The 22,383-nt window shown below is 41.5% G+C and overlaps 1 protein-coding gene across 2 annotated transcripts in view; it reads left to right on the top strand.

Moving 5' to 3' along the window:
- LOC136877215 (alpha-tocopherol transfer protein-like) overlaps nucleotides 1-22,383 on the top strand; it is an 86,346-nt gene that overhangs the window by 48,555 nt on the left and 15,408 nt on the right. For both annotated transcript variants that reach the window (XM_067151061.2, XM_067151062.2), the window contains exons 4-6: nucleotides 2,565-2,715; nucleotides 10,862-11,055; nucleotides 18,273-18,383. In XM_067151061.2, the coding sequence (XP_067007162.2) occupies nucleotides 2,565-2,715; nucleotides 10,862-11,055; nucleotides 18,273-18,383 (456 nt within the window). The remainder of the gene's footprint in view (nucleotides 1-2,564; nucleotides 2,716-10,861; nucleotides 11,056-18,272; nucleotides 18,384-22,383) is intronic.

Consider the following 22,383-nt stretch of genomic DNA (forward strand, 5'->3'; position numbering starts at 1 on the left):
ATATCCTTTCTTTCTTTCTTTCTTTCTTTCTTTCTTTCTTTCTTTCTTTCTTTCTTAATCTGTTTACCCTCCTGGGCTAGTTTTTCCCTCGGACTCAGCGAGGGGTTCCACGTGTACCGCCTCAAGGGCAGTGTCCTAGAGCGTGAGACTTTGGCTCGGGGATACAACTGCGGAGAAAGGCCAGTACCTCGCCCAGGCGTCCTCACCTGCTATGCGGAACAAGGGAGTTGTGAGGAGGATGTAGGGATGGCAAAAAAACCGATATATCGATATTGCGATATATTGAAAACTTATTTTCGATAATCGATATTTATTGCACACAATATATCGGTATATTCAAACGATATCGATATATCGTTAATGATAACCTAAGAGTCCAAGACCAACAACAATATCACCAGACCTTAATGCATATTTATCAATATTGGTATTCTGCCTGTGCACGCAACTGGTTGGTTGAGTTTATCTTGCTACTGGAATTGGCGGTTTAATTATCCATGGAATATATCCATCAACGGCTGCTAATTTCAGATGAGCACCAGCCTGCACGGTGCTAGGCTTATACTTTCGAAATACAAATTTTCATTGACCCTCAGCCACAAGATATACTTATGTCAATAGGCGCCAGCAGTCGAGGCATAGACCCTGAATAATTAGCTTCTTGAAAGAACTAAGCACACCTGTAAAAGAGAGTGAAAAAATAGTGTCAGTAATGCTTGATGAAGTCCGTATAAACCCCGTAAATTAGTAGGAATGGCCGAAAATAGTTAAGAATATGATGCAGAATCTACCGTGCAAGTAATAATGGCTTTATCATTGCATTCTGGAAATAAATATATCATTGGTCCTTTTTTTTTTCTGGTGAATAACAATAACTCAGACGCTTAAAGTGTTAGAATTCATGGTTGAATTAGGTTTTGATGTTTTGTACTTTACTGCTGATGCCATTTTACACAAAATATTTTGGTCATTATATTTGATTCCCTTAATTATCTTCTTTTACTTGGAATTATCGTGGTCCCCGTTTTATAGAACTTCAATATAATTTCAAATCCTTGTATTATGAAAAAATTGATATCGTGATATATCGATATTTTGTTTTGATAGTGGGATAATATCGGCATGTCGATATCGAAGGAAATATCGATATTTTAGTACGGTATATCGGAACGTCCCTAGATGTTATTCCACCGTTTGTATTCGAATTATAATCCAGCCTATCAGAGGCTCAGGGCAAGGTATTGATTAAATTGGATATTTACAGGTTGCAATTCCACTTTCACTAGCACCATCTCTTGAAGAATTATCGGCGGTCTGTAGTGTGGATGTATTTATGAAAACAATAATTCAAAGAAAAACGATACATTTACGGAAAAACCGATATATTATTCGGTAAATTGAATCAAAATTTCTGTATCGATATACCGATAAATCGAAAGGAAAATATCGGTATTTCCTAAAAACCGATATATTGTTGCCATCCCTAGGAGGATGGGAAGATCGAAAGGGATAGACAAGGAATAGAGAACTAAGCGGCCGTGGCCTTAAGTTAGGTGCAATCCCGGCATTTGCTTGGAAGAGAAGTGGGGAAACCTCGGGAAACCACTTCGGGGATGGGTGAGTTGGGAATCGAACCCACCTCTATTCAGATGACCTCCCAAGGCTGAGTGGAACCCATTCCAGCCCTCGTACCACTTTTTAAATTTCGTGTCAGAGCCGGGCCTCCGGGGGTGGCAGCTAATCCCGCTAACAAGTACACCACAGAAGGGGTAAAAATTTGTTCCTTATCAAAATTCTGTCGTGGCCTTCAAACTGCCTCTTCATACTTATGTCCAAATATCTTCCTGATTTTTTCTTTCAAATATCTGTAAATTTTCCTCATCTCTCTTTGCCAACGTCATATCTTAGACCATAATTTGGAACCAGTCTCAACAATGTCTTATATTGATTCCGCTTTGTTTTGTTTATAAGAACTGGAGTTTCCAAGAACTGTTGCTGTTTATAACAACAATTTTTGACCATAGAAATACTTTCTTGAATTCGTTTACTGATATTGTTATTGACAATTAAGAGGTAATTGAGATAACCGAATACTTTTACGACTTGTATGTTATGGTTACGGATATTTATAATTGTCTGGTTTGTGGGGTTTTCCACATATTTTGCTAATAATCCAGTTCTCTGCGCAGATTCCTGCAGAGCTATGAATGCTTCCTTCACAGCACTTGTCCTGCCAATCAAATCTACATCATCTGGGTATACTCTCTTAGTTGGAATGATTCTTTGATCTTCGACGATGCTTGAGATTACTTTCTGGTTTGTCAGGAAGGAGGAGGCAGGGCTTCTTTGAACGTTAACCCTGCATGTGATGCTATTCATGTGACTGTAGTAGGATTAACAAGTTTAAGTTATTTCAACTAGCGTGGCTTTGTTTTCCTACATTGATGAATATTCCCATATCGTCATTATGTGATTTGGAGCGATGAACAGTCATTTGGTTACATCCGGGCACCAAAGCTTTACATATTGACAACTTTTGTTAAAAGTAAACTTCTTTGTTTCAGTTCAAGAACTACTACCGTTTAAAGAAGCAGTTTCCCAAGCACCTGGAGGACTGTTTGCCGTCAGAGAAACCGTTCGCTTACGAAATGAATGGCTTTACGGTTCTAGCGGAGAAAGATCAACATGACAGATTTGTAATTGGTATCCGAGTTGGTAAGTATGTTATGGTTCGTTCAGACACAACTGAAAGTCTGGCCCATTCCAACAGTAAACACATATTTTGATGGGTAGCAAAGTCATGGAGCACTCTATCCGGAATTTGGTTCACGTCTCACCGACACAGATATGTCTTAGTCTACATTTCCTTCATCAGTCCAGCAAGAGTCAATGGTGATTTCTTCCGACAGTCTTCGAAGCAGTAGTAGATAAAGTAATGGCGTACGGCCTCCGAAGAATCCTGGTGCAAGTCTTTTGAGTTGACGCCGTATTGGCGACCTGCGCGTCTGTGATGAATTCTGATGACGAAAACGGCACACATGTCCAGCCCCCGAGCCACCAGAACTAATCAACGAAGGTTAAAATCACCGTGCCGGCCGGGAATCGAGTCCCGGAACCTCTGTACCAAAGGCCAGCACGCTGACCATTCAGCCAGGAAGCCGGGCACTTATGTAAATTATTTATGGGAATGTTACTTAAAAGTGGCTTTAGAATTTTTTCTAAAAGGAGCTGTGGAACCCATCATTACAAGTGTCGCATTTTACTTCTCTTTCAGGAGATTGGAGCAGCTCTTTAGTAATTCTCTTCGAGGAAGGCAATGCACAGCCGCAATACACAAATCAGAGACAATTGTCAAAAAATATAACAAAAGATGACATTGGATATCTTAATCCTCGCCGGTCCTGCAGTGAGTTGCAGGGCTTTCCAAACAACCATCACGATTTGTTCTCTCATCTGCTATGCGGGGGCTACCATAGCAATTGAAATGTTGGCCATAATAGCTACAGGAGCTAGGACTTTGCTATTTAAGAGTGTTATTTCATTGCAGAGGAGTGGATATGAGCAGGGTGCGACAAGAACACTTCTTCCAAGTGCTGCTGACGATGTCCCGGTTTGTTGCCTTTTCGTGAAATATCTAGAATCCGCTGTTGTCTTCAGATGAGAATTTATGGAACGACACCCGTTTGGTTACAATTTTCTCGATTTATAACAAGGAAGGATGCAATACACACCATTTTATGTCTTATACCTGTACACCACATGCTAAAGTAAATAACACTTTATTATAGTGAGAGAAGAGGAAACCTTCAATCTGTTTTCCAGTCATTGACCGGGTCAGCGATGGAATGAATGAAGCGCACATCTTGCGGCGAGGATCGGAATTGTGCCGGCTGCCGAAGCCTGTCGCACTCCTCTGGGGCAATGATTAATGATTGACAGGTGGAATGAAATGATAGTGGAGAGTGTTGCTAGAATGAAAGATGACAGGGAAAACCGGAGAACCCGGAGAAAAACCTGTCTCGCCTCCGCTTTATCCAGCACAAATCTCACATGGAGTGAAGCGGATTTGAACCACGGAACCCAGCGGTGAGAAGCCGGCACGCTGCCACCTGAGCCACGGAGGCTCACTTTATTTTAGTAAACAAATTATAAAGGAATACACATGCACTGAATGGCCAAAAGTCGCGGGAAAGGGTGTCCCATTAGAAAATGTGCCGTGTATGACCCCTGAGCGTTGCAGGTAGCTGCGGCGTAGCTGAGCAGTCTGTCACAAACATGAGTGTCGAGGAGATGGCAACGAGTCGCGAGTTAATCGACTATGAATTTGTGATGGTCATCTTCACATGGGTCATAACATTGTGGACATTACACGCGAATTCGAGTTTGCGAGGTGAACAGTGTCGAGGGTGGATCTTCAATATCTCAGAGAGAATGTTATCACCCGTGTAAACCGTCGTACGGGAAGACCACAAGTGTTTACCGAACGGACGTCACGTTGCCTCCGGAGAACCATACTGGGTGCTCGACGGGCTACTGAGAGTCAGATCACCGCCCAGTTGAATGTTGGGAGTCAGGAACCCACTTCTACCAGGACTGTAAGCAGGCAACTGTACCGCATAGGCTTCACCAGCCGACGACCAACTCGTGTCCCTTTGCTGACACCTCGACACAGAGCTCAGTGACGTGCGTGGGTCCGCGAACTTCGGCAATTAACCATAAAACAATGGCGGCGTGTGGTATACTCCGATGAATCCCGGTTCCGGTTGTATCGAGCTGAGAGTGAGGCTTATGGCCCATGAAGCTATGGATCCCGCTTGTCAACAAGGTTCTGTCCAGGCGGGAACTAACTCATTTATGGTCTGGATGGCGTCCCCATGGTCGCAATTATGCCGCATTTTCCGGCTTCAGGGAGCGCTGACAGGTGCACGTCATGTGGACATTCTTCCAGACCATCTGCATCCCTTTCTGACTCTAGAGTACCCTCATGGAGATGCCATGTTTCAAGAGGACAATGCGCCATGTCACCGCTCTGAGGTGGAGGAGCAGTTCAGAGAAGTTACGACCCCCGACCTTAATGCAATAGAGCATTTATGGGATGCTGTCGCACCAACTACACAAGACCAATAGTAGCAGTGTAAGGTGCGTGGGTCCAGGTCCCTCCAGAACGATTCGCAGAGTCGATGCCTCGACGTACTGCTGCCGTTTTGAGGGCTCGCGGAGGAGCAACCCGTTATTAACGTTACATTCAGTGTCTTCCCACTTTGGGAGTGGCGACCCCATCGTACTAATACCCTACATCTGCTTCATTCATTACATCCCTGACCCGTCAATAACCGGAAAACAGGTTGTAGGTTTTCATTTTTTCAGTGACTTCCCATGACTTTTGGCCACTCAGTGTATATACCATAGTCACTAGGAAGCACGCTGTTAAGCACCTAGAGCATACGAGCGATCCTAGCAGCGAATAGGGGAGCTACGTAGAATAAAGCTTTACGGAAGAAACCTTCTCCATTTCCCGGCCTTTATAGTATTACCAAAATCCATTGTAGACAATACTGGACACTTCCGTATTCTCCCGAACTAAACTGAGAGACGTGTTGAAAGTGGCGCACCTGGCGGCCCAACATTAATCATCAAGTGCAAGTCTGAAACTACAAAAGTTGCATGTTAAAATATTTATAGAATAATGAAACTCAATAATGATTTTGCTATTTTCTACTACGAAATTTGAATGTTAATGCTGATAGGAATAACGAAACTCAATAATTATTTCGTTTTGTCCGAATCCTTGACTGAATGGTCAGCGTTGAGGCTTTTGGTTCAGAATGTTCTCGATTCGATTCCCGGCCGGATTTGGGATTTTAATCGCGTCTAATTAATTCTTCTGCCTCGGGGACTGGGTTTACGTGTTTGTTTATACACGTTTCTCTTCATATTCAGACAACACACTACACTTCCAACCACCACAGAAACATTCAATAGTGATTACTAGACCTGGGAATGTTTAGGTGTTTCAATGTTACTTTAGCTGCCTAAAGTAGACTCTCAAATAAGTTCTAAAATATTTCTAGGCATATTCAATTTTATGTATTTTAATTGCCATCAGTTAAAATGGCATGTTTATTTGCTAAATACAGTAGTTAATAATTCGTTAGGGGGGAAAGTATAAGACAAGTTTCACTCACATCCTTGTTGCAGACGACACAGAATACAACCACACTGAGCCATTTTCGCAACTTAAAGTAACCTTCACGAAAAAAAAGAAAAAAAAGAAAACAGGAACGCAAAAACATTTACACGATGACTAATTCAGATTTACCCGCAAAGTAAAAATATCTACAATATGCAGCAGGCCAACAGCAACTAAACTTACACAAAACACACACAGAATACAGATAACTGAATGGACAAAAGTTCTTGTTATCAGTCACTACCCATTATCTTTATTGAAATACTTGTGACTTTCTTTTACGGCAATGGAGTTTACTCTTAATTATAACTGTGTACGCATTGTCCGATTAATACCACTATTTCTCAACTTTGCATAAGGAAATTCTCGGTATCTGTAATTTCATAACTTGGGCTCGGAAGTTGAAGACCCATAAATTGCCTAAAAATACCAGAATATGACCTAAAAAGGTCCAAAAAGGATGTAACATTGCGATCCAAATCCATTTTTAATTGTAGTTTTAATTACATATTTAATGAGGAATATAATGTTTAAAAATGCAAAGTTCTGGTGGTATGCAACATACAGCGGAAAAATATGAGTGAAATACTTTTTTCAAACAGTGTATATTTTTAGATTAACATAATTAAAAAAGTGAATTCCGTGTTTCTTAAAAGAATTTAGAGTGAAATATTCTTCCCACCTGGAATGCATTCAGAGAACTTGCAATGGATATCTTGAAAAAAAATATAATATTAGTACAACTGGAATCATATTCAGCTGAACCACACGAGGGTCACAGAAATTGGAATTCGGAAACCTTAACTCCGTTGGCTTTGCAGTATATCACAATAGTCATTTCCAGGTTCTTAGATGTAAAGGATCGTCGGTTTGCAGACAGCACGTTGTGAAATTTTTCTCCCCATTAACGGGAGTTAAGGGTTCATACTTGAAGCAAGTGAGCTTCCTCTTCAAAAACGCTCGAATCAAAATTTTCACCTTTCAATATTTCACTTATCTTGCACATAATTTGATAGCCCTGGATTTTCAAGCAATAGTTTCAATTTTTATTTCATTTCCTTTCTTTTCAGATATGGTTCAAATATATGTATTTACTACAGAAAAATGTTTAAGAGGTGATGGACGAACTAATGAAGATTCGAATTGAGAATGGACAGTAAAAATGTAGTCGAAGAAGGCGAAATTGCGAAAAAGCCGTTAAGACCTAAAATGGCTAAAAAGGACCAATGAGCAAAAAAAAAAAAAAAAACTGCCGGGAAAGGTAAAAACGACAAAGAAAACCCACTATTTTCTGACCTACATTGACCCAGAATGAACATATGTTGGTACTCGTCTTCGAACATTCGAGAAAAAAGAACTTTTTTCTCAACTTCCGAGCCCTAGTCATAACATAGCATCGATACCACTAAAACATCGAAGGAAATTATCGAAAGTGAAATATGAAATACTGTTATAAAAGTATATACATGGTTATTCCCCTAACATGTTACACGCAAATAACTTCTAAACCATTAAAGATATCAACATTCTGTTTTCATATTCGTAAATGGTATGCGGGGTCTTGTGAAATACGTGCTACTTAGTCTCGTAGGGTGATTAACAACCGAGATATTGATACTAACTCCATATTTTTAAATGGAACGGCACAAATTTATACAGCAGATTTAGAAGTTTATCTGCGTACAAGTTCAAATATGTAAGTATTTTCAAAATCGGACAATTACTTTTTGAGATACAGTGGCTCAAAAAAGTATTGGTCTGTCGAGATATGCTACATTGAGGGCGAGGAATTGAATGGAATGATGATAAAAATTGACATATACTAGAATCCTTGATTATTTATCATCTTGTGTAACATGTGCATTGTAAAAACCATAAATTTTCCATGTCCATATAACTAAAAAATCATAACTTAAAACAAATATTTTCACTTGCCACCAAAAATGTATTGGTCTGAATTAACATAACGCAGTTTCTTGATCCTTCGCGAACGTTCCAGTATGTGGTAGGTCTACCTTTCCTCTTTATAATCTCATCTAATCTATTTGGCATCGATCATACCAAGGTTTCCGTAATTTCCTTTGGTATGTTATTCCATTCGGTGAGTAAGGCTTCTTTCAGGTCAGCTTCGTTTGATATTGCATGCTTTCTCACGTGTTGATCCAAATAGTGCCACAAATTCTCGATAGATTGTGGTAGAGTTTACATCCAACGCGGAGTATTGTATAACAGCCATAGCTTCGTGTTCAGGGCTGTGTGTTTGGGGTCGTTATCTTGCGTAAACGTGTACTTTGCTGAGAGTCCCATTTTTGTACGTTTGATGGAAGATGTGTCTTGAGAATATTCATATATGCTTTGTGAACCTTAGTCCCTTCAATAAAGGCTAATTCACCTTCACCATTCGCACTCATGCAACCCCACACCATCAGCGAAACACCTCCATGTTTCACCGTAGCTGTCAAATTCTTTTCTCCAAGTTCAGAATTCGTTTCCCTCCACACAGTCACTCGTCTGTCTGACCTGAAGAGGGTGAATTTATTCTCGTCGGTAAAAACGCCTGTCTTCCAGTCCTCATACCTGTAAATTCTGTACTCTTTAGCGTACGCAAATCTCTTCTTCCTGTTAGCCTTACTGCTGTACGGCTTTCTACGGGCTCTTCTGCCCACATATCCTTTTTCGCGTAGCACATTTCGGATGGTTTCAGATGACGCTTGTACTTCTACATCTTCTAGTAACGCAGTTGCTATCTTCGGCGCACTTAATTGAGGATTTTGGGCAACTTCATGCACAATTTGCCGTTTGTCTTGTACTGATAACATCGAGGGACTTCTTGGTCTATTTTCTATTGTCTTTGTTCTTGTTTACCTGTATACAATATTTTTAAAAGTTGTAACAGCTCTTCCAATCATTTCACTTATGTCTTAGAAAGATTTACCTTTTTGAAATAGTCGCACTGCCATCCTCATTTCTTCCACGGATGTTTCTTTCATTTTCCTTCCCATTGCTAGATGAACGCGGAAACAATGCTGAATATTACCTTCCAACGTGTCAGCACAGACATAATAAGCCCGAGTTGCGGCAGACAGCATGACGTCACGATGATATTGTTTACTAGACCAATACTTCTTTGGCGTGTAATGACGCACTCCATTGTATTACTGGTCCTTTTGCAAACAGTGTGAATCTCCTTGGCTCGATATTCAACCCACTGATGTACTTGACTGTTCTACATATCTACATACGTGTAAATCCACTATACGTACCATTATTTGTACTATACTGTTCCGTTCATACCACGGCTATAGGCAGACCAATATTTTTTTGAGCCACTGTATAAGTAAGAACAATATGCGCTGTTTTGCATGCCGCATCAGACGGCGTGAAGTCGGGCAAGAACATATTGAGGTGCAAGCAGTTTCCTGGGAGTGAGTTCAGCCTCAGAATGGGTACCAGGCTTGTAAGCACCTCGTACACATGTGATGGGTTTGCACAGTGTGTATGACAGGCGAACACATGAAAGGACAGAAAGGGTTGATGTGTTTAAAACGAATAAAATAAGTACTTTGCCTTGAAAGGAACATAACGAAAGCTATAATTGTCAGATTTTAGTGTACAGTTCATAGTACTCTATGAGTTGAGAAATAAACATAATACAATACACCGGAGGAGCTCCTTTTGAAAGGAAAATGTTCAGAGCTGATCGTGGTGAGATGGCAGCAGCACTATTACTTATGTTTTATTTTACACGCATTAATCTCCGCAGAGCTCCAGCGCGACTGTAGTAGCGTGCATTCGGGAGAGCGTAGGTTCGAGTCCTGCCTCGCCCAACCTGACATTGATTTTCATGGTGCCCCATGTTCAACACCAGGCAAATACCGGTACCGGATAGGTAACGTTGTGATAGGCCACGGCCGACTTTCTTTCCGAATCCTTCCCATTCCCATCCGCTAAACTGAGCGCAGCCTATTACGTGTCAAAACAAAACAATACACCTTTAATGTCCCTTCCCCGTTGTGTGTTCGCCAGTCATACAATAACGTTGCACACCCAGGGTATGTTACGTTATATCACATTATCTTTACAGTACATATCTGGTATCCGTTCTGTGGCTGGAATCAAGGCCAGGAAGCAGCTTGAGCCGCAATATGCCCTCGCCCGACTTCACGCCGTCTGATGCGGCATGCAAAACCGCGCATGCTCTTCTTATTTATATCTCAAAAAGTATTTGTCCGATTTTGAAAATACTTACATATTTGAACTTGTACATAGATGAACTTTTAAATAAGCTGTAAAATTGTGTGCCGTTCTATTTCAAAATATGGAGTTAGTATCAATATCTCGGTTGTTAATCATCCCCTGAGACTAAGTAGCACGTTATTTTATAAAACCCTGCGTACCATTTACGAATATGAAAACGGAATGCTGATATATTTAATGGTTTAGAAGTTATTTGCCTGTAACATGTTAGGTGAATAACCTCGTAGATTTACTCATATCGATAATATCGCAATATCAATAAGACAAAGTCGTCGGCATAAATCAATTGCTCGCTGCATTTCCACCTACCTAAATCCCTCCGTGCTCTTTTACTGTACACCTTTCAGTAAATGAAGGATGTAATGTAAGAACATTAAGGATCAGCAGCTAGGACTTAGTGTTATTTCTTTGCAGAGGAGGTGGATCTGAGCAGAGTGCGACAGGAACACTTCTTCCAGGTGCTGGTGACGATGTTGACGGTACAGATACAGAATCCACTGGTGCAGATCGCAGGGGTGACGGTGCTTGTGGACATGACAGGTTTAAGTCTGAGGAAGGCAGCTATCGTCACTCCAACCTTCGCCAGAATCGCGATACGCATCATGCAGGTAAGGTGTGAAAAGTTAAGGTGACAACAGATTTACGAGCACGGGATTGTTATACCCCTGTGGGTGAGGACGGTAGAACACACTCCTGCCTGTCGTAAGAGGCAATGGAAAGAGTCTTCATCTTGGAAACATGGGTTGGCAACTACGGTTCAGTTAACTGAGGCTTCGATTACTCCCACATATTCGTCCCTTTCATCTTTCCTGTTCGACCTCGGACAGCTCTTGTTCTTTTCCAACCCCGCTTTCGAGACCCTTCGCTTTCTTTTGCTGTTACCTTCATCATTCGAAGTGTCGGACGTGTTCCATTTTCTCCCTAATTAGTGTTAATACAGGATGGATACCCAACAGTACTTCGACTTAAAACAATAATCACCTCTGTTATGATGGGGTAATGTACATTCAGGCACGATCAAATGAATACAGTACTTAATGCTCAGTACTCAAGTTGGGTAAACTCCATGACTTAGACAACTTGAGCTCGGTATATGAGCACCATGCTCAAAAATATTATGTAAGAAATAATTCGATATCTCACATCATTGTCATTTTATCAGCTGCTCAACCAAATACAGTAAAGACAATACGCGACACTCAGCGAGATATCGAGGGACAACTATTAGAGCTCTCTCTAGCGGATTGACCTGGTGTCATAAGAGCACGTGTATTTGAGTGTGAAGTTTTTGGTGTTATTTATGTGTTTGCAGTGAGTTGACATAATTAAATAGTAGCGTGTGTCATTCCTTGATATCTCCTCTCAACACTAGGGGAAAGGTATGTGCTGTGTTTGGCTGCAGTAACTATGAAATAGAAAAAACGGATCAGATATAAGGCTTTTCAGGCGTTTGCTCTATTAACCACCTTTTCGTCTTAGGTCTGACACTAGACTCATCAGAGTGGGATTTGCCAGACCCTACCCACTGATGCTGGGGTGTATGCAGCTGAACATCCCATCAAGGGGTTATTTCATTCCCTCTCCTCATACGAGGAGGGGCGGGCCATCAGCTCAACTAGGAGCTCTTAGGCCGTATATAAGAGAAAAGGATCATAGAAGAAAATTAAAAGTAGAGGGTATGTATTGTACATACCAGAGGAGGAAAAAAGATATTGAATTGGCGCAAGGACACCCTGACAACAAGTCGGGACCCAGGGAGGACCCGCAAAGCACCCCGCACAAGCAAATCCCCACAAACACCTGAGAAGAGGTACAAGTAATTTATTTTCATATCGACGTATCTCGGGTGCGCAAATCGAGAAAAGGTAAATAGTTACATAGAGGTACAGAAATATTTACATATATTGAGCGGGGACAATGGTGGGGTTCGGTGTAAAGGTGGGGTAAGAAGTAGGGTAGTATTGTGTCATGAGGTAATAGAGGGTCGTTGTAATGTTGGTGATTGAGGTGGCGAGTAGGCGAAGGCGGTAGAAAGAAGGGTGGCTGTGGGGCAGGTTGGTAGATTGCTTGTGTAGGTGGGGAGGGTGGCGGGGCGGGTGGTGGGCTATGAGAAGGGGTAAGAGGACGGTACGGGGTGGGGAGCGAGAGTGTTCCACTCGATAGGTTCGCCTGTGGAAACGGACGCCGGTGGTGAGTAGATGGTCTACGTCGGTAGCAGATGAGAGTTGTAGGCGAACCATGAACGTCGGGCCGTTGGTGTTGGAGATACGATACGCCCGACGGGCTGGGACGCCTGCCATTTGCAGTTCGTGCAGTATATCCTGTTCGGTGATGGCAGGGTCGATGCCACGGGTGACACAGCTCTGAAATGGAAACTGCTGTTGAGGCGTCTGCTTGGGCGTGGGAGTCTGGCTGAGCTGTGACGGTGGCATCCGTGTGGTTGGCAGAGGGTTGCTGGGGACTGCGTAGTGTGGTAGGTAGGAAGGTGGTGGGCGTTGACATGATAAGAGAGGGGTGGCTAGTAGTGGTAGTAAGGACGGAAGTAGAAGGGGGAGTATGGGAAAAAATGGTGAGGGTAGTAGTAGTAGTGGTTACTGGGGACTGCTGAGATGTACGAGGTGGATGTGGATTAACGCTGGGAATAGTGTAGCGGTGAAAGCGCAGTTGTTGTAGGATGTACTCAGGAGTGGGTACCACTTCATGAAGTCGTCCGTTGATGGTTGCTCCGCTGGTTTGGAAGGCTGCCGCGTCGTCTGGATCTCTGAAGTAGGCCAAGACCTGCGTTGACATTCGATTAGTGGTACTATCCCAGAGCCGCATAGCATCACAGACTGGGGAGCCGGACTGCCGAAGTGCGGTGATAATCTTGGATTCTGCGATAGCGGTGTCTACACTAATGACAAGACGGGTATCCATGGTGAATTGGGGAGGCGACAGCCAACTAGGCGTCTGCCAATTGATTATTCTTGGGCCGACTGAGTAGCTGATGAGAAGAGGGCCACCCAGCCGAAAAAATCGTGGACATGCGACGTACGAAAGAGGATGATGTAGGTGAACTGTAAGCGTAAACGTAAAAAAGGTTATTTCAATTCTTTCTCCAGAATGGGGGAAAGCGGGCCATCAGCTCAACGAAGGAGCTCTTAGGCCATAGGAGAAGAAAAGGTCAGTAAGTAAGTGTAGAGGGTATGTATCGTACATACCGGAGGGGGGAGGCAGTGATTAAAAGTGGCGTAAGGGCACCATCACAACAAGCCGGAACCCAGGGAAGACCCGCAAAGCACCCCGCACAGGCAAACCCCCATAAACACCTGAGGAATACGGGATAAGAAATTTACTGTATAGCTACATATCTCGGGCGCGTATTCCAGAAAAGTGGCTACACAGATTTACATAAGCACATTACATATATGGTGTTGGTATAATGGGAGGGTGCGGTATGTAGTTGGAGGAAGGAGGGAGGTAGTGCTGTGATAGTAAGTAGTAGAGGGTGGTAGTAATATTAGTGATGGAAGTGGCTAGGAGGCGAAGAAGGTCTAATGTCGGGAGGGGCGATAGAATGAAGTTCGGTTGTGGAGCGGGTAGGTTGACGGTGTGCGGCGGTGGGGTGGGTGGCGGGGCGGATGGAGAGCTAGGAGAAGGGTTAAGAGGGGGAGGGTGGTCGGTACGAGGCGGGGAGCGAGAAGGCTCCACTCGATATGTTCGCCTGCGGAAACGGACGCCGGTGGCGATGAGATGGTCTACGTCGGCAGCTGATGAAAGTTGGAGGCGAATCATGAAAGTCGGGCCGTCGTTGTTATAGTTGCGAAACGCCCGACGAGCTGGATCGCCTGCCAGTTGCGGCCGTAATAAAATGTCGTATGGCTTTTAGTGCCGGGATATCCCAGGATGGGTTCGGTTCGGCAGGTGAAGGTCTTTCTATTCGACGCCTGTAGGCGACCTGCGCGTCGTGATGAGGATGAAGTGATGGTGAAGACAACACATACACCGAGACCCCGTGCCATTGGAATTAACCAATTAAGGTTAAAATCTCCGACCCGGCCGGGAATCGAACCCGGGGCGCTCTGAACCGAAGGCTAGTACGCTGACCGTTGAGCCAACGAGTCGGACATCTGCGGCCGTGAAAGCCATTTTTGAGATTAGAAAGTGTTTGGTTAATTGGTTTATAGGATTTCTACCTTATGTACAAACTTTGGTTGTCAGATAGGATGCCAGAGATACCATCTCTCCATCTCTCAGTAATAGACCTACTGTATAATGTAGGAAAACGGTCCCAAATACGGCAAACCAACATTCATAAAGGGGACTATTGTGTAAGTTAGCATTATATATGCGCCAAAGTCAGAAGAAAAGTCATATTATGCAATGTAAAAAAACATCCAAATATTCTCTATTAAATACGAAATCTTCAGAACATGCATTATGCATTAATTTTCTCCTAAAAGGGCCAAAACATGCAAACATGCACGGAAAAAGAACGGTTATTTGGAATCATTGCCATAAAACGAATATTTGCAAAATTAGAGAAGTGTAATTAGCTTATTTAAAAACATGCATTTGCATGTAAATCCGGGCTCTAATTTACTAATACTAATAATAGTAATTAGATTAGTATTATATTTACGATGTATAGAATGTCTTTCATTTCCTCACATTTCATGTGCCTCGCCATTCTGTTGTTGATACACTCATTTTTTTTCGATTTATCAGAACTCTGTATCTCCCCTGTGTGTGCATGTAGAAACAGGTTCCTAAGAGGAGACCAACCAAAGACTCTGTACTAGCACTTTTGTTTTCTTAGCCCAAGGTCGGTAGATGCAGAGTGAGTCTCGGCCCGCAAGCGGCCACGGTGGGTACGTGGTCCAACAGCTCTGCACTCTGACTGGCCAACCGACCAGAGGAGCTCTACGGTGGTTTCCCATTATCCTGCACTTTAAGGCGAACGCCGGGACAGTTCCTAGTATAGGCTACGGCCGCCAACCCTCTCAACATGACCTTCACCATAACAAATCTCCCGGCCTGAGAGACGGCGTCACCGTCTAAGAGGCCCGCCTCCCCCTTCAGGGGAGGAATGAAAAAATTTTAGTAGTAGTAGTCTTAGCCCAGAATCACATCCGTGCTTTTTTGTGTAGCGAGCAAATGTTTGAAAGCAATTTTTTTATTTGCGGTCTTGAAAACCTCTATTTGCCAAATAACTTTAAGCTAATAACACAGGTATTCCATTTTTATTCAAGTTGTTTTTAAGCGTCCACATGTGTTGCTAGACACGTTACACAGTGAATGCAGGGTACGAAAGCAGAAAGAAATGGTGGCCTGGGGGTGGGGGATGCGGGTAGGTGGGGAGAAGGATCATAGGGTTTATTTCAGGCAGTGCCCGGGGGGAAGGGGTATATAATTACCTCAGATCATTTTGTTTGAACCCTGTTGTTATAAAAAGACCGATAAACAATGGAAAGTTATTCCGTTTGTAGACTTCTTAATATTGTCCTATTTACTACCTTCGGAAACACACCCTCTCCAAGAAGAACAGGAGTGGTGTAAGGGGAGTCGTAACGCTGTATCCCGTCAATGTTAAAACAACTGAATAAATTAACTTTTTTCTCAGTAGCTATTGCATGTAGAAAGATGATGTTAACTCATGTCTTTTGCATGCACTGTTCTACAATAGTTTTAAAACACGGCTACGAAAACAGTAATCTATATATTAAAAATATTTATGAAAACTAAAGTCAGTCAGTCCGGCCATTCTATCCGATCGATTTCCTTCATTTTTTTTAAACTGAAAGTTATTCATGCACAGATTTGTCATCAGGTTCTATAAACCACTTAACCCGCCTTCCTCAAATTATTTGATATTTTCAATTTTTTTCTCTCTTTGAAGCAATCATATCTTTGGTTCTAATTGAGGTACGGAGTTTGTTTTGGCCTAAGAACACTCAGTGGATCAAGCTCTTTCATTTCAGCTCTTAACTATTCAAATTGGTTGATTCTGAGGAAAGTTATGAGTGCACATTCAATTTGACGTCTCATTTCTTCAACATTTTTTCTCATTGAAGCATCATATCTTTCGTTCTAATTGAGGTACGCAGTTAGTTTTGGTCTAAAAACACTCAGGCGCTTTCTTATGAGGCAATACCTACTTAAATTGGTAGATTCTGGGAAAAGTTGTGAGGAGTACATTTGTCTCCATGACGAAGATCTTTGAAGGACTTTTTAACAGTTCGGCGCGTAGTGTCGTTCCAAGGAACGTTTAATTCAATTTATTTGTGTGATGTATTTTAAGTGTTTTGTAGACATAATATTACATTCTGATACCACAGAAGATCATGTGCTTTATTTCATTAACTCGAAACTTTGCAAATACATCCGTGAGGATAGTAACGAACAACACCATACTTTGTACATTGCGAGCGGAGCCAGCGGGAAACTGCTTGTGATTTTTAAAAATATTCCGCAATTTTACATTTTCTGCAAATGTTTTAATATAAAAAATAAACTATTCAAGAAATGTCGACATAATGTAGATCCTCAACAGTATCACAAACATTTAAGAAAATGCACCCAGTAGTTTCTGAGAAAAGGAAGCATTTGTTACGGGAAAAGTGATTCTGAGTAAATTGCATTTTAGAGTAAAATTTTCAATAAATCTCACCGACTCCAGAACAGAAACTTTAAAACCCTCCGCTAAAACAACATTGCATCAAGCAGAGAGACCAACTACTAAAACAGATATTTCTCTTCAAAACACGGGAAATCACAGCCTTCTAGAGGTATTAGTCCATGAGATATGTGTAAATACATTGAGCAAAACGTGTTTTTTAATAGATGTGCACCAATATATTAATAAGTATATTAAGTTATTTAAAATAAATGAAACAAGCAAATGCTACGTTGAACAGAATGATTTGCCGGGCTGACTGGCTCAGACGGTTAAGGCGCTGGCCTTCTAACCCCAACTTGGCAGGTTCGATCCTGGCTCAGTCTGGCGGTATTTGAAGGTGCTCAAATACGACAGCCTCGTGTCGGTAGATTTACTGGCACGTAAAAGAACTACGGGACTAAATTCCGGCACCTCGGCATCTCCTGAAACCGTAAAAGTAGTTAGTGGGACGTAAAGCAAATAACATTATTATTAACAGAATGATTCACACGTTAATAAATTAAAAAAAAGTGAAAATGTCAAAATTTTCAGATTCGGACCATTACGACTTACGTTAAAGCGATGACAAGGAAGGAGGGTTTCAAGTAACTGATATTTTTTCCCGGGTTTCAGGTGGACTTGCCAGAGTGAAACACAAGGGTGCAGTTGCGAATTTGCCACCACTACGTTTTGTTGCTGAAGGTCTGGCAGTCATTCTATTATTGTTTATTATGTGTAGTACTGCTGATGTTTTTATGAAAATACGCAAAATATTAATTTCAGTAATATGTGAGGGATTTAGAGCAAACGTGTGCCAAGTCCACTTTTATTTCAATTTTGAGAAAAATTGATTTAGGGGATTCAGTATGTCATATCATTAAATAACTGCTGTACTCTGGAGGCTTAATGTTGAGTTTGGGAACATTGTCTATCCAAAAAGGAAAAAAGTAAGACAAACTATTACTTCTGGACTTGGGCCTTTTTTTTTACTGAACTCCCCGTACATTTTCCTCATTATTTTATAATGAAAGAATCTCTCAGGATAATTTTAGTAGGGAGGAACCTTTGAGATAAAATTGTAGGTGAGGGTGAAGGGAACCCTCCCTTCCCCCTCCCCTCCCCTACCCCTCCCCTACCCCTCCCCCCAGTGATATCGAATCCTTGATGAATGTATTGTTGTTCTTGCAGGACAGTTTCCCTCTGAGGATGAAGGCAATACACATCGTGTTCGAGCCCTTGTACTTCGACGCCATATTCGCCTTGTTCAAGCCGTTCCTCAAAGAGAAGATGAGGCGACGGGTAAGAGTTCCAGTTTTACATATATTTTAATTATAGACTGCACCGCTGTCTCGATCCTCTTATACTGCCTGCTCCATGCCGCTAGTATAACACAGGAAGGCGCGAGCACCAATACTTCTTCATGTGGGCGTAAGAGTGCAGCCCAGACCCACAATCTTCGCTGTCAGTGTGGGTGTTTTCACTGTGTTATTGATGCATGCATGTGTACGAAAAGCTGAGTTATTTCGTACTATGAGTACAAGTTTGTACAAGTGATATTTTGTACTGAACTGTGAAATGAATTAATCATGTAATGCTTATAGATATTTTAAAGCTTCTTTCAAAGTGTACTTGTTTTCTTCCGTTTGTGCGAGTTATATTTTTTGTAGAACTGAAACTTCAGATTACCCCCCGAAATATTTAACTAATGTGTACCATTTTGCAAAACTCGGCAAGTTGGTTCGCAGTCAGAAGAGATACGATCCCATAAAATGCCGTCTAGAAGGTGATTAAGAGAAAGGTAGCTGTCGGCTATATCTAGGCAATGTTCTAATAAAGGAAGTAGTTTGATATCCTTAGATTACTCTCTCATTTGTAGCCTTTACACCTTATTTCAGAAGGTCATTAAAGCTGTGGAGGATTCCTTGCGATAAGAAATGTGACGAACAATCACAAAACAAGCGTCTTCATGTGTAGACATTTTGGACAACTTCAAATATACAAATGATAATGTGCCAATCAATGTATAAACAGAAAATCAAATCCTAATTTGTGGGTACTTGGTTCGTGTTGTTCAAGAGAGGATTGAGTGTGGCATTTGCCTCACTGCCCAGAGCTTCGACCCCATTAAATGGAGCTGATTATACATCCGCGCAGAGGAGGACCTCGATACCCAAAACCTTGCTTTGTTGTTCTGATTAAGCATCTGCAGGAGTTTGTTGAAGCTCCTGTGCCCTACTGTCGGAAGTCCTTCACACTTATAGGCGTAATTCGAGGAATTCCTCTTTCTTTCCTTTCAGAATGTGTTCTGTTACAGTGTGTGGTCGAAGAATATCAGCGAACTGTTAGTGATATTATCCTAACCAAGTTCGAAAGACCTCTATTAACTGGTATTGCGTTGGCAAGAACACAAGAACTTCGCCGCCCCGTGTGTCACTTCAAGCCTTCATCCCGAAAAATCTTAAAATTGTGACATGAAGAGGCCAACTACGACTTCATGCAGGTAATATTACCGATACTTAATATTACTGATGTAATTTACGAACTTCAGTGAACATATGACTATACTGCATAGTGTTTTGTAGGCTGTCGTCGTAATAATGAGTTAAGAACTTTTTGCATCTATGTCTGCCATCTCATGGAGAATTTTTGTCGCAGCCTATTCGCTCAAAGCCTCGCATACAGCAGGCGGTATAGAAGGATCGAGTCGGCGGTGATAGACTGTTAAGCGTTTCAGCCTTAGAGCATTAAAAATACTCATAGATTGCGCATAGCGCCTCGTCCCTGTTGCGGATTGAAGCCAACATCACGATCAGCTGACTGGGGGTTAGTTCGAAGTAGGTTCTGAGAGGATATAAGGAGAATTGTCAAAGAGTGACATTCGAAAAGGCCACGAAATAGGAACATGAGAGGCACCCCGCTTGGCTGTTGTGGTTAACTATTTACTGCATATTGTTGACCTCAGGCACCACCTGTATAAATGGATACAGATTGTGGCCACAGGTAGTTTTACGACACACCTTCAACTGTACAGTCAATTAAACACATATACCAGTTATACCTTTTTTTTTACATAACATTTGACAAAACAGCCCTACAACCATAGGTACTCCTTTCACCCCGTCAACATCCACGCGTACCAACCACCGTTTATTTTACGTGACCCCTCCCCATCACATTACCACAGACTTCAGGAGTATCTCTGGCTCAAAATCAAAGACATTACCGACCTACCGACGTGCAAGTATACTTGCGCCTTGCAGTACGTACCCATGTTCGGTCTATGAATGTTAAAATCTTAGCGTAAAATCGTGAAAAATCGTATATATACCCCATTATGGCAATCCACATCACATACGAGTGTTAAGCTATTAGCGTAAAGCGTAAATTACAATAAAAACCATGGGCATAGATGGGTAATTATGACGGAAATCTTTAAATCCGAAAGGGACCTACGATAGGATACAACCTCATTACAATCGTATTTTTCCAAGTATTACATCTCCGTGAGTAACACTATAATTGTTTAATATTTAGGGACATATCATTTTTTCCAATTGCCGCATCATATTTGGATTAATAGCTGAAAGGTAACCTTTGAAAGTTGTCCATAAGGAAGTGCAACCTAATTTTAAATATTACAGTAATGCGACTGACGTCTACAGACACTCCATAAATTTCACGAACAGCTGCAAAATATTGTACTTACCGTGCTTCGTGTTCTTTTGACCGAAATAGGCCTACGTCAAACCAGTGCCCAAGCACAAGACACAAAAGAGTGACACATAGTCTACAGGACCATTATGGAAAGAAAAGAATATGAGTATCATACACCATACACCACCAAGAGATGACAAAAATATGAACTCTCAAGAGCAAAAGATAAACAGGTAACAAGGAATTTTCACTTATCATAAGTTGGAAAAATTCACAACCTATCTCTATATGAAACAGGGATATTTTATAATATGCTGTTTCAACAAAGTAATAATAATAATAATAATAATAATAATAATAATAATAATAATAATAATAATAATAATAATAATAATAAATGGATGCATAAAAGGCAACACAGGTAAAATTCACTCCACTGCCACCTACTCAATTAGGCTTAGTTTAAAGCCCAATACAAGCTAATGCACATGCCAATTTGAAGTAGACTTACAAATAGGAGGTAACATCCTGCAGCACTCAGTAATGTTGTTCACCAAGTACGGAAACATGACATGACAATATAAAAGTAATTTAAGAAATAATTTCCAGAGACAGAATGATTACAGGGAATATGCCTAAAGAAGAACACTAACATACCTCACTGGCATCCTCCGGCATAAGCTACCCGAGTCTATATAAATATTCCAGTCACAGGAAGCACAGAAATCCTCATATAGGCCTACACACTGTAATATGTTTGCATAGCAAATACAATATTTATATTACCACTATCAGTTACCCGCAACTTCCCTCGCGTGGATTTCGTAACTTGATAAAAGCAATCGTTCTTCGGTACTGTACTCAGACATTATCAGAGAATCCTTAAAGTATAAAAACTCGCCGAAAAATTGAGTTTAATTTACCCCAGAAACTGTCTGTAAACCGCGTTTGTGGTATTGCCTTTTGGGGCTAAGATGACAATGCGACATGGAACTGTATATGTGAGAAACAGTCTTCTCTCAGGTCGAAAAAGAATCTGTTTCTTTTAAAGGAGATTCCAAATACCTATTTCCACATCAGTAACATCTTCAGTTTTTAAGATATAAGCACCCCATAAAAATAATTCAACCCCTTTATCAGTCCTTTCCCCACCCAAGTGAATTTTCCGAAAAAAATGCATATTTCTTTATTAAAGAAGATCCCAAACACCAACTTTCACGTCTGTAACATTTTCAGATTTTGAGATGTAAGTATCCTCATAAAAAATATTTCAACCCATTTTTACTTCTTTTCATTTCCGTGAAGTTCCTTTTCCGAAACAAAAAAAAATACATGTTCCTGTAATTTTAAAGGACTTTCAAAATACCACGTTTCACGTCTGTAATATGGTAAGTTTTTGTATATACTGTAGATACAGTATGCTCATTTTACAAACCGGGTGAGTTAGCCGTGCGGTTAGGGGTACGCAGCTGTGAGCTTGCATCCGGGAGATAGTGGGTTCGAACCTCACTGTCGGCAGCCCTGAAGATGCTTTTTTACGGTTTCCCCATTTTCACAGCAGGTCACGCTCGCTTCCTTCTCATTCCTAAGCCTTTCCTATCCCATCGTCACCATCCTACCTGTGTTGGTGCAAAGTAAAGCAAAT

This window comes from Anabrus simplex, chromosome 7 (genome assembly GCF_040414725.1).
Source record: "Anabrus simplex isolate iqAnaSimp1 chromosome 7, ASM4041472v1, whole genome shotgun sequence".
NCBI classification, from domain to species: Eukaryota; Metazoa; Arthropoda; class Insecta; order Orthoptera; family Tettigoniidae; genus Anabrus; species Anabrus simplex.